General features: G+C 35.2%; 1 protein-coding gene across 1 annotated transcript; it reads left to right on the top strand.

Annotated features, from left to right (window-relative positions):
• Window positions 1-11,798: 11,798 nt before the first annotated feature.
• On the top strand, window positions 11,799-12,752 carry LOC124251850 (putative olfactory receptor 52P1). Its single transcript, XM_046684751.1, has one exon. The coding sequence runs from the start codon at window positions 11,799-11,801 to the stop codon at window positions 12,750-12,752; it is 954 nt and encodes a 317-aa protein (XP_046540707.1).
• The last annotated feature ends 664 nt before the right edge of the window (window positions 12,753-13,416 follow it).

Consider the following 13,416-nt stretch of genomic DNA (forward strand, 5'->3'; position numbering starts at 1 on the left):
GGTAATTTCAAAGGAATGGAGAAAACGTGTGTTACTTAATCACTAACATGAGACCAGATGACTACTCATTTGGGGAAGCGATAAAACCTACTGTATACTGCAGACCATGTGGAATTGTCATTCATGAAGATCTTCAAAGGGAGAAGATATTGTTATCTTTTTTATCTCTAGCAACAAATCATTTTCATTATCCTCTTTCTCATCATCGAATTAGGGAAAAATACAGACACGTATGCTACTAGATAAAGCTAAAGTTGATTACTTTGTGGAACTCTGCCTATAAATTACTGAGAGCAAACTTGGCAAGCATTACATCTCCTTAAAGGATTACTCCAAATATTCCAACTCACAGTCATCTCTCCTCTTCGATACTGGAAATTCTGAATCATCAATCTCATGACTCAGTCTTTTTAGCATGTATTCCTAAGAGGCAATACTATTTTGAAATAAATTGTTTGACATAAATTTCAGGTTGTTGTAAACAACTTGAAAGTAAAAGTTAAATGTAAAATATATTAAGATACATGGATATATATGAGACAAGTTGACTGGTAGCAAATATATAAATATGTAAATTAATGGCTCTTAAATTCCAATCTTAATCAGCAAATGTGTAACACAGAGAGAGAGGACTTGGTGAAGAACTATATCTAGGAAAATGTGGGTTTGCTATTAGATTCCTTTGGAGTTCTTACTTATATTTGAAATTAAGGAAGTGAAAAATTATAAATGATATACTGGAGTGATAATAAAAATAACTTTCAATCTTCAAAGGTAATATGGCGTCCAGTTGACGACATCATATTGACCTTTTTTCCAGCTTCCTTTAAAAAATACATTTAAATGTATATCAAAGTTAAGAGTTTACAACAACTTGAAAATCAAAGCTGCAGTCAGTTGATTCAAAACTTGGAAATTATTTGCATAATGTAAATGAAGATACATTGTAAAGGAAGTTGACTTAAAACATAAAATTAATAATTAATTCCTCTTTGAGAACTGAATAAAATCACTAACCTGAATCTAATTAGGGAAGAAATTTTTGCTCCATCCAACTTATAATCAAAGCCATGGAGCTTAAAACAGCAGTGATTGCATATAAAAATAGATTTTTCATAGGTCGTTGTCATAATTCCCTTTAACGTATAGAAAAAGTCAGGAATTTCCACCGTAGCATGATAATTTAATATTATTTCTTTATTTATTAGTCAATGAAATGAATTAAAAATTAAGATATTCATACCTTTTGGAAGAAGGTAATATTCTTCATTCTTACTTCAAACTTACTATAAATGTGAAACAAGAATTTTTCCCTAACAATTTGTTAAAATTATAAGCAGTCAGCAAGTAGCACATTCTAAAAATAAACCTTTATTTACATTCAAAAATACTATTAGAGAGTAAAATAGAATGACAGATCCTATTCACAGATGCAGCACTCATGGACATAGCTGTGCATAAACACACATAGAAATCATTGAACAATCTGACAGGGAGTTGTAAGAGCATTCACTTGAGGAAACAGAAACACTTACTTCATCCTATTTAACTAGATCTGTCCTACTAAAACAATTCCACAGTTTCACTGTGACTAAAGAAATGACATCTTTAACTTAAAATTTTTATATCTTCTTACGGAAGCTTAAAGTCAGAGAAATAGGAAAATTAATAAAAACTCATATTTCAAGTAATGCTTGGGAGTAGTTTTTAAAATAAATAAAATATATTTTAAAGACATAATATTTTATACAATAGGATATATGTACAAAGAATATCCACATATCTCATTATAACAGAATATTAGGTACAGAAATAACATTATATACATAGGAAAAATAAGGAATAAATTTAATGAATGTTGTGACACTTAAATCATTTAAAAATTTGGATTATTTAATAGCCAATTGAGAAATTTAAAGCTAAATGTATACCTAATTTCTTAACCCAAATATAAATATTACAATATTCTAAAACAATGTGTAGCTAGATCAACATTATATACGCAAAAATGGAACTATAAAATTAAGAAAAAGCTCTTCCTTAAAAAAATATTTTTGAATAATTTCTACCTTCCAAATAAGGGCATAACCTAAGAAACAGTACATTGACAGACGTACGCACATGCATATAAAGACCCATAAAAATAATAAGAAATATCAAAGTCTTCAAATATTTGCTATTTAACACATGACATGAATTAGTTTACTTAGGCAAAGCATTCATATAAATCAATATGACAAAAGACAAAATAAACCAATAGAAACAAAACATAGAATTTAAATTGTTAGTATTTAGAAAATAAATTGAAATCATCAATAAATATTAAAAATTGCTCAATATAATTTAAAATGAAGTAGCCACAAAATTTAAAATAACCTGTTAAATATAATTTCTTATTTTGTATACAATTGGAAAAATACAATATGATTGTCAGATCCAGTGTTGCTGGAGATATAAGATACTAAAGAGACTTTAATATGTGCTTTTAATAAGGATGTAAGTTACCAAAATATTTTTGGAGGTAAATATGTTAATGCTATCCAAATATTAAATCATCACACATGTTAAAAAACTAAAATTTCTTACTTAATTTGCATGAGGAATTGTTAAAATGTATACTAATGTACCCTTAGGTGTTGTTATCTAATATTTAGTAATTTTACAACAATAACATTGTTAAGATGTACTCTTCATTTTAAAAGTTGTGTCAAAATAAAACATTTAACATTATTTCCAAAAATTTTTACAAGGTGTGTAAATAAGATAACTCTTAAATTCACTTTTTCCTTGCTCTAAATTTATGCTATATTTCCCTGATGACAAAATGTAACAACATTTATTTTATAATCTAATTATTAATGGGGCCAGAGACTTTCATTTCAGGGAGCATTCACATTGTTCCCAGAAGGAGTACTACACCTGGATAGGCGGATAAGGTGATATGGAACTAAATGTGGAGAATATGAAAGAGAATTATTTTTAGGCACTTTCAAAGTTGTTTGAAGTTAATAGCTTTGTCTTACAAATAGAAAAGAACAAGAAAGGGAAAAAAAGTGAGCTGTATGTATTTTTAAGGAAGACAATATAACTGGTGTTTAGAATGGGTCAGGCTAGAAAAATCCAGGACCACTCAGAATCAAAGGGAGAAACGAAAGAGGGATAGTGTCCAAGACACAGTCCAGGGGTCAGTAATCTAGATTCTAAGAGATTAGGCTGGAAGTGAGTCCAAAATATAGATCTGAGGGGTTTAAGTGAAGGGAAAAGGTGGGACAAATGTTCAAAGCAGGGTCAAAAATTCAGAGTATTAAAAAATGTAGGTAAAATTTGGATGACTTTATATGAAAATGGAGGATTTTTTTTCAACTAAGGGCATCATAGACAAAGTTAACGGATGCCCAGTTAGAAGTTATTGGCAAGGTTTCCCACTGACAAGTTTTAATTGGAATACCTAAGAAGCATCTGCAAATCAATGAGAAAAACTCAAAATCAACAATAAAAATAATCAATGACCTAAATCACCTACTTTACATGAGGAAAAAATCATGAGGAAAAAAGTGACTTGTACACATATGAAAGGATGCTCAAATGCATTAGTAATAAGAGAAATGCAATATTTGAAATGTATGAATATTTAAAGTACCATTGAATTGCTATGTTAAACGAGAAAATATCAGAAGCTTAAGATCCAGTGATATAAAAAATATAACTTATGAACCGATGATAAAAGAATAGATAGGAGAATATGTCTGAGACTGTGAGTACGTGTGACTATGGTAAGAAGAATTATGAAGTAAGTAGATGTGTGAAAATTGTGCCACAGTAAGACGGCACAAGGGCAAAGGAATAATAAAATGGAGATTTGGAAATAGCCTGAATTTTCAGATCTTGGTGACGTTATCATTTTCTGAGCCCTATATTAATTTTTAGACTGTATATCCATACTAAACTCATTTGCACTTCTTGGTCTTCTTACAGATTCTCCGTAGGCTAAACATTTGATTAACAGTCAAGTAACACTGGACGCTATAGGTCTACCTCTAGAGACTGCATTCTCCAAGATAGAAACAGATGAGTTCTATCCACACACAAGCTCTGGGGAGTCGCAGTGTTATATGTCAGCCCTGGTGTTAATATGTCTGTGCATAGTCCTGTCCCAGTCTTGTTTCCCTCCATGTTTATGTCCCCTATGTGTATAATGAGGGGACTTCTGGGCCTTCTGAAACTGAAGAGACTCCTGAGCATCATATTGTCCCATTACAAAGCACCAGAGATACCAAGCTGTCCACAGAGACCTCAATGCAGCAAAAGCCATCACTGTCATATCTTTTAACCATTCCCAGTAAGTAGCTTTGTCTGGACACTGTAATGGAAACAATCATTTTGAGGATTTACAGAAGGCAGCAATTCTTATTATCCTGTGAGATATTATTTCAGGTGAAGCAGATGGAAGGTAAGTGGGAAAGATTTCTAGATAGAGAAATAAGAATACATGTTTATAGGAGACTTAAGTAGTGTTTGAGTGATGAGATTTGGTTCTAGAGAATAAGAAGAGAATATTCTCAAAGATTGAAAAAACTCACTGATTCAGTATCTTTCTTTTTATGCAAGAATCTAAGAAGTTCCTGTTACAGAGCGTCTTCTGGTTATATAATTCACGGTAGTTACATGGTGAAGGAATATATTCTAAGAAAGCAGTTGAACAAAATTGAGAGTAGAAAGCATTTACAGAGATACTAGCTATCTCTGGAGAGTCAGAAGGTTGAGTGGCAGAATAAAAATCTGTGAAATATTTAGACTGTAGAGGATGTACAGAACATTCAGTTTCCACTTAGAATTTATTAAGAACTTACTGGGTCCCAGTATCTTCTTTTTTATGATGCTCACAGTCTCATGAAGGAGATGAACATGAAAATAAATAAAAAATTCAGTAGATATTCTCCTTAGTTTTTAGGCAATCAGTGACGTACTTTACAAAAGCAGTTTCAGTCATCTGTAGTGGCAATAAATTAACGTTAGGAAACAGGGAATGTTCTTTCAGGAAATATGTGAGATATGGGCTAAGTGGAGAGCAGCAAAACATTAGTGAGTTTGTTTTAAAGTCAGTGAAGTTAACTAAGAGAAAGGATGCAGTGGTGAGAGATTTAAATTTAAGAGGACACAGATTATTGATATTGTGAATCTGTCTGAAAGCAGATGACTGGTTTAGAGTACACATGGCGGATGACGAACTGTGGAGAGGGAGAAAGATCCCTTCCCTTTTGTCTTTGGATGGGGGTGGTAAAGAGAGTATACATTTAAGAATAGGAATTTTTAGGGAATTTATAATTCTTACTTTTCCCTATTAAGCAACAATATCTAATCTTACATAAAGACAAGGTAGTAAGTGTAGGTTAATTGAATTTGTTAATAGCTAACATTTGTTGGGCGTTCACTAAGTCCCAGCTACTTTCCTAAGTGTAAACTCTTATTTACATTAATATGCTCTTATTTACATGAATATTCTTATTTAATTTTTATAGAAACCATTTGAATGAGTACTCATTATTGTTATTTCCATGATACTTATAAAGAAACAAAGGCACTGAGAGGTTACTTGATTTTTAGGAAGTGGAAATGAAACACCCACTAAGTAGCACAACCAGAATGCTGTTCTTTGAGTCTGGTTTCTCACAATAACAGCTAACACTTATTAGGTGCTCAGGATGTGCTGGGAGGCTAACTAAACACATATACTGGGTTATATAATCCTCAGAACAACACAATAAAGGAAAATATATTTTTATTAATCACATTTTAGAGTTAGGAATATTGAGATGTAATTTAAGTGATACTAATCTCCGGTAGTGTTCAACGGCCCAGACTCGGAGCAAAATAATTCAATAACAATGTCAGTGAGTTGCAAAATAGCTAAGAAAGAAAATAGTATAAGATATTTGAGTAGGCTGGTGAGGGAATAGTTGAAACGATGTTTCACAGCGTGCTTATCTAGAGAGAAGGACCCCGTGCTGGTGTGAGAGTGTGGGAGAATAGGAGGCTGTACTCACGCTGCAGTCTTCTGGAATTTAGGTTCAGAGTCGGCACAGTTATAGATGACAATCAACGTATGTGTTGTGAGGACCTGGAATTGGCCACCCCAAGATATGTCTCTTTGGCATCAGGATTATTTGAGGCTGATTGCTTTTGATAAACTGGGACAGGGAAGGAGGCTCTGAGGAATGGAACTTGCCCTTTGTTAGGACACGCTTACATTTGTAAGGTAAATCTCTATCTGTAAAAAGTGCCTCCCTCTCTGTACCAGGAAGAAGAAAGGAGATGACCTTCTCTCTAAAAACTCTTAATCAATACCAAAGGCAAGGACTTAAAATCTGCATTTTATTGTGCTAGTCTGGTAACCTCCTGTAACTGACTTCCCTCCCTCTCCCAAATTTGGCATTCCTTAAGGATTAAGCATCTTTCCTTAGGCTAGGAACCGATTGCTGCTGCGCTCACCTGTGACCTCCCAGCTCCAGACAATAGACTTGCCTCCTGCTACGCCCACCGAGATAGCAGACCATTACCTGCTGTGTCCATCAAGCACCGTGCTGACAAGGCAATCTTGTGACTATTGTGGGAGGGACATTTCAATCACATGTGAAACACCCCGTTTGGGGGTATATAACCACTATGTGCACCCCACTTCTTCGGTGCCCTTTCTTCCTTCGGGAAGAAAGGCCCCGGGCCATGGTTCCTTATAAAGCTTTGTTTAATTTTCTCTTGCTATTCTGTCTCATGTGAATTTAATTCATTCTCCGGCCAGACGAACCCCCATTTCGGGAGAGGAAATGTCTTTCTCCACTACAGTGTGATGATGTATAGTGCAGTGAAATTCATGGTTAGAGGAAGGAAAATGGGAATACTGAATGGGGTAAAATGTGTTCATCCATATATAGTTCGAAGCCATCTATTAATGTAACAATAATGTAAGTGGAATTATAAAATAAAAGCCATATGGCAAAGTCTTCATTGAAGACGGGAGTGAGATCTAATTATTTCTAGACATCAAAAATGATGAGTGGGTGGTATGAAAGTATAATGAAATGAAAAATAACAGTGCCAGCGGTGAGGTTCATGAACAATCTCCAGATTACTGCAATTTAAGAGAAGGATATATTAAAGGAACATAGCTTTTTATTTTCCTTTGCCTCCTCTTCTCTTCTTTCTTTCTCTCTTTTTTTTAAGATAAGAGAAATGGATAGAATTTTGTGGGATGAAGCTGAAAGCTGTAGAGTTAAGTTTTCTTTCTTTTCTGTGTCTTTTATGTTGGTGGGAAAAATAAATTGGTAGTAATTATTTTTTGAACTATAAATTTTTCTTCAAGCCCAAAAACAATTTAAGAGATTGAAAATATAAATTTTGCATACATAAATTATTGTTCTTTTCTATTTTAATATACTTATTCCTTGTACAGTAGCAAAATTTGGAAAAATAATAGCTTCTTAAAAGAGCTAAAACAAAGTACAAGATAGCATACATATTAGCGCATTCATTTGTGAACAGAAGAAAGGACCTTTTGAACTTATGTCTGCCACTCAAAAATGTAGTTGTAGAATGCTATTCTCCTAGTCTCAAATAATCCCCTCTGTACCCATGTAGGATTCAGCACACAGGGATCGTTTGGCGGTAACCTTATGCCTCCACATTGTGCTGCTTTATAGAAGGAAGCACCCTCTTATTGAGAATTAAGAGAATAGGCTGTCTTTGATTCGAATAGAGGATGAGTGAATTTGCTGATGAAGGGATATTTAGGAATCCTGGAACCACCACTTTCCCCATTTGCTGACATAGAACATAAGGTGTTCTCATGATTCAAAGCAACCTTTACACTATTGCAATGTGTGATATTATCAGGCATAAAGAATGCCTCAGTTAACCTCAAATCACTGACAGTTTAGTAGCTTCCATTGCATCAAGAAGTGGGTGAAATATGGAGACATAATGTCTTTAAGATATGGTCCTTTTATTTCATGTTTTACATAATAGTAGAGTACTTAGAGCAAGTAAACAAATAGTTACCAAAAGATGTAATATTTGTGCCCATCAACATGGGTAAGAGAAATATGAGTATTGCAAAGGAAAAGTCACTGACTGTTTGAAGTGGACAGTCAAGACTTTAGAGAGAAGATGTTCACTAGGGATTAAAAAGATAAGTAGAGAGGCCAGCCAAGTGTCATAGTGGTTAAGTTCCTGCATTCCTCTTCCGTTGTCCAGGGTGCACAGGTTTGGATCCCAGGGGCAGGCCTAGCACCACTACTCAAGCCATGCTGTAGCAGCATCCCACATAAAATAGAGGAAGATTGGCAGAGATGTTAGCTCCAGGCCAATTTTCCTCACACACACAGGCACAAAAGATAAGTAGTTTATCACAGAGATGAAAAGAAAGTAGAATCAAGTTCAAGGGGAAAGTAAGTTTAACGTCATAGAAAAGTAAACCATGTATTATGATCCCAAAGCTGGTAGAAGCTCTGGAACACACGAAAGGGAAGTCATGGCAAGATTGAGGGCTGGAGAGAAGTTGGCAAAGGTTATAGAGTGAACTAGCTTTTTTTTTAATAAAAGGATGCCTTTACTGGTAAGATTTTAAGCAAACTAATCATATTTGCCTTTTGAAGGATAACTGATATTGTGAGAAGATGAGACTTTATAAGGAAAAACAAGAAAGAGGAAAAATAGGAGCCTATGGCATAGCCTATGTAAAGGTTACAGAATATCATAGCTAAAGCAGATGGAGATGGATAAGATATGCTATATTTGATGGATATCAAATAATTCAATTTAGCAAGATTTAATGGCTGCTTGCTTGCGCTATTAAAGTTGCAGAGATGGAGAAGTCAAGGATAACTCTGAGATTTTTGATCTAAATGACTGACTGTTGTTGCCAGCAAATAAGATACAATCAGATGGTAGGGGAGCTTTGAAGAAAAGTAGTGAGTATTGTTTGGGATATCTTGAAGTGAGATTAAGACATTGTATAAACATATATATTTAATTCATAACAGAGAGTATGGAAAGCATCACATGTTCTGTTAACATCATGCTCTCTGAAGTAGTAAATTCCAGGCAAAGGACTCTGCTAACTGACACAAATGAAGCTTAAATGCCAAAGCCCTGGTGGCAGAAGGAGCACTGGATCTGTATGTTTCAGAAGCAGATACAATGACAGACCAACAGGAAGCTTGGAGAGTGTAGGAGTGGAGGCAGGTGTTCTGACTTCCTTGGCAATCTTTCTGCTGAATAAAGTAATGAACAATCTAATAGATTTTGTTCAAAACAGACTAAGAGGAGATTGAGAAGACTCTTTAGAAGGCCATGCTCTTGGAATTGTTCTCTGCAATTCCTTGTGTTCCACATTCTAGTACACTGAAGGGAACCTGGTCCCTCTTTAAGTCAAAGCTACTTAACATCTTTCTCTTGGTATTATCTAAAATTAAAGACGTGCATTTGTTAATCAGTACGTGGATGTATCCTATCCTAGGTAGTTGTCTTAGACAGAAGTCGTATTTATAGCTCCAAGTGTATTGTTTTGCCTGCTGCACACCTTGTTCTCCGCCAGTCTCTTAAATTTTTGGTTCTTCCAAAAAGAGGAAAAATCGTGGAACATGGACAAACCTAGAAAGACATCAAGCAGTCTTTTCATTAAACTAAAAATCTTTCATATTTTAAATATTTAGAACACCTAGTTTCTTTCTTCAAGTTCTTATCTGTCTGGGGTTATAGGGCTCACCTGTGATGCAGCCATTCCCTAACTCAGAGTTTCAGTATATTGGATAAGCTTTAAAATCTGAAGTCTACTGAAATATTTTTAATAAGTAATTCAAATTTGAATTCTCAGTTTTCAGCAAGGAAATATCTCCGACACTTAGTCTCTTAGGCCCAGAGTAGCATATTTTAATAGGAGAATGTACATGTCATAACCAGAAAGTTTTTATCTACACAGATAGTATTTGGAAATTCAAACAGAGACGTTGTCAATAGGAGTATTTATTATTATTTATTGGGCTTTTATATCAGTGGAGTTCAGGAGCAGGAATCTAGATATTGGGAGCAACTAGAATTTTTTTAAAAAGATGTGTTATGAAAAATGGATTGCACATTCTAAAATTATGATACTAGGAGGAAATGGGATCCTAGGAAGGTTAGAAAGCAATTATGAGAACAAAAGGACAAGGTCAGAGCAAGACTCCTAGGAAGATACTTGTGGTACTGAGACCTTGAGGACCGGACTGTAGTTGCTCTGCTCTCCACTGCCGTTAGGCAGGATGGATACTAAAGCCAGAAGCGAGGTGAGGACTCAGGAGTATGCAGAACACCAATCGGGCTTACATTATCCCATTAGCTGCAAATGTGTTCATTTACAGCAACGTTTGAATTATCTCAAAGAATGAGGTGGTAAAATTTTCAAAAACGTTTTTTGGCGGGGTAGCTAACTCACTTGCTAACTTTTGTTTTCATTACTTAAAATGCTAAATTAGTTTAAATGTAAATCTTTTAAAAACAAATTATGTATAGTAACTTCAGAGGCTGTTGAATAAAGCTAATGTTTCTTGAATGGCTCAGAAAATCCAGTTCATCCTTATTACTTGAAATATAGTATATACTTAATAAAATTGGATGGGTTGACAAATGTAGTCACATAGGTAGTACTTGTCTTTGAATTACATAGAAAGCCCAAGTTGTGAAGATATAACCACTGCAAAACACCTATATCTAGAGAATATGCATTTAAAATTCTAAAGGCTGATTTGCATTGTTCTACTGTTTTCAAGTGATGTTTGTCCCTTTAAAGATAAGCTTCTAATATCCTCTTCATCTTCTGATTATCTTTTAAGACCTCTTCCGAAATAAGAATACATTAATAAGGGGTGAGGGTAGAAGTTTATTACTTTTAGTGTTCACAAGAATTTTGCTTACATTAAAGCTCCTTGGATTTCATATTCTGCATCCCTGATTATTTGTCGTCTATGCACTAGCATATTGTTAAAGTTACAATTGCCTTTTTTTTTCTTTTTTAAAGATTGGCACCTGAGCTAACATCTGTCGCCAATCTTGTTTTTTTTATTTACTTCTTCTCTAGAAAGCCCCTCAGTACACAGTTGTATGTTCTAGCTGTCGGTCCTTCTGGCTCTGCTATGTGGGACACCGCCTCAGCACGGCTTGATGAGTGGTGCTAGGTCCATGCCCAGAATCAGAACCAGCAAAGTCCTGGGTCGCTGAATCAGAGCATGAGAACTTGACTACTTGGTCATGGGGTGGGCCCAACAATTGCCTTTTGTATAACCTGCTAGTTATTGTGTGTGTACCTGTAAGTGTGTGTGTGTGTGTGTATTTCTGTATACATGTCCACACTTGATCAAAAATTCCCTGAGAACAATGGCCTTTGCCTTAAGCCTGTCTAAATCACACAACCCTGAAAAATCTTAGGCACAAAGAAGTGGAAATTTTATCACCACCTGCTTACTTAGTAGATAATAAAAAATGAAAGAGTAGAGTAGAATAAAACTGTGCAGAGAGGGTAAAATTTTAAAAGAATTTAAATCAATCATTTTATTTACAGATGAAGATAATGGATTTAAAATGGTGAAGTGATTTAGCCAAGGTATTACAGAAATTTTAGAGAAAAGGCAACTCTTCAGAGAGGCTACTGTAGAGTGTCTGAAATCTACACATAGAGGACCATGGAAGAATCTGTCATCCTGCTTTCTGCCCAAAGGGGATTAGCCTGGCTACAGTGTATCTGAGCATGTGAATTCTCCAGTTTTAACATGACAGAAAATGCTACACATCACTCCATCTCATCGTTCTTCCTAGTGGGTATTCCTGGTTTGCAAGATTTTCACTGCTGGATTGGCTTGCCTGTGTGCCTCCTGTTTGCCCTGACCCTGCTGGGGAACAGCGTAATCATCATTATCATCAAACTAGAGCCAAGCCTACACAAGCCTATGTATTTCTTCCTTTGCATGCTGGCAATGAATGACTTGGCTCTTGCTTCTTCCTCAGCCCCCAAGATGCTTGGCATCTTCTGGTTGGATGCACATTGGATTAACTTTGATATCTGCCTAGTACAGTTGTATTTCATCCACACATTTTGCATAATTGAGTCAGCCCTCCTAGTTGCCATGGCTTTTGACCACTATGTAGCTATTTGCATTCCACTGCGTTATCCCACCATCCTGACAACATCAATGGGCATTAAAATGAGTCTAGCTGGTCTGACCCGAGGTACCCTTCTGGTTTTCCCAGGTCCTCTTCTTATTAAAAGGCTACCATATTATACCAAGTATGTTATCAATCATGCCTATTGTGAGCACATGGCTGTTGTGAAGTTAGCCAGTGCCAACACCCTCATTAACAGAGTTTATGGAATCTCTGTGGCCTTTTCAGTGATGGTATTGGACCTAGGGCTTATAGCCATATCTTATATCAAAATCCTCCAGGCAGTCTTCCGGCTCTCCTCCCAGAATGCCCGCTCTAAGGCACTGAGCACCTGTGCTGCCCATGTCTGCACTGTACTTGTCTCCTACACACCTGCACTGTTCAGCTTCCTAACTCACCGCATTGGCAAGAAGGTACCTCCAAGCATCCATATAATTTTTGCAAGTTTGTACCTTTTGGTGCCTCCCACAGTCAATCCTCTGGTATATGGTGTCAAGACCAAGCAAATTCGTGACAGAGTGGTGGATCTTTTCTTCCCAAATAAGAAAATTTCTGAAAGTTAAAATATGTAAACACCAGTGCAAATCAGTATGTTTCTTAAAGTCATGACTGCATTGACAAATAATTCTAGTCTCCAGCTGTTCATCCTGCATTCTTTTATTCCTCATAGCAGGAATATTTGATGCTCCACATTTACTTTTTAAAAAAATGTATGTTTTCAGTTCACTTCTGTTTGAAATAAAACCAAATCAGAACATTATCAAAGAGTGCTACGCAGACAACGTTTAATATGTTTCACCAATTATTTTTATTTTATTTTAAATGTAATATAATCTTCAATTACTTAGTATTATTTTACATCATATCTCCAAATGTGAAATAACTAAACAAGTATTATAATAATATAAAAATGCTCACTTCATTTGGTCAGGTGGAATTTTGACAATAATTTTTGCCATTTCACTGTACCCACAAGCTTTTATTTCTATGAACTACTATGCTTTAATCAAACTTTAATCCTAGTTTTCATTGCTTAAAGTATGTGTTCATGAGCCATAACTTCAGGAAACTGGCTTCAGTTAGACTTCGAGTAAGGCCAATAATATCTTTCTGTAGCTCACAACATAATCTGGAAAAATTACATGGTGACTTATGGCAAAACCAAAAAGATTGAATCATAACCAAGAGAAATTTCTTTCCAGAAAAACACTAATTGACCAAAACACT

This window comes from Equus quagga, chromosome 14, assembly GCF_021613505.1.
Source record: "Equus quagga isolate Etosha38 chromosome 14, UCLA_HA_Equagga_1.0, whole genome shotgun sequence".
Taxonomy (NCBI): domain Eukaryota; kingdom Metazoa; phylum Chordata; class Mammalia; order Perissodactyla; family Equidae; genus Equus; species Equus quagga.

Coding starts and splice junctions, on each gene's coding strand:
- LOC124251850 (XM_046684751.1), top strand. CDS start 11,799: ATGACAGAAAATGCTACACATCACTCCATCTCATCGTTCTTCCTAGTG.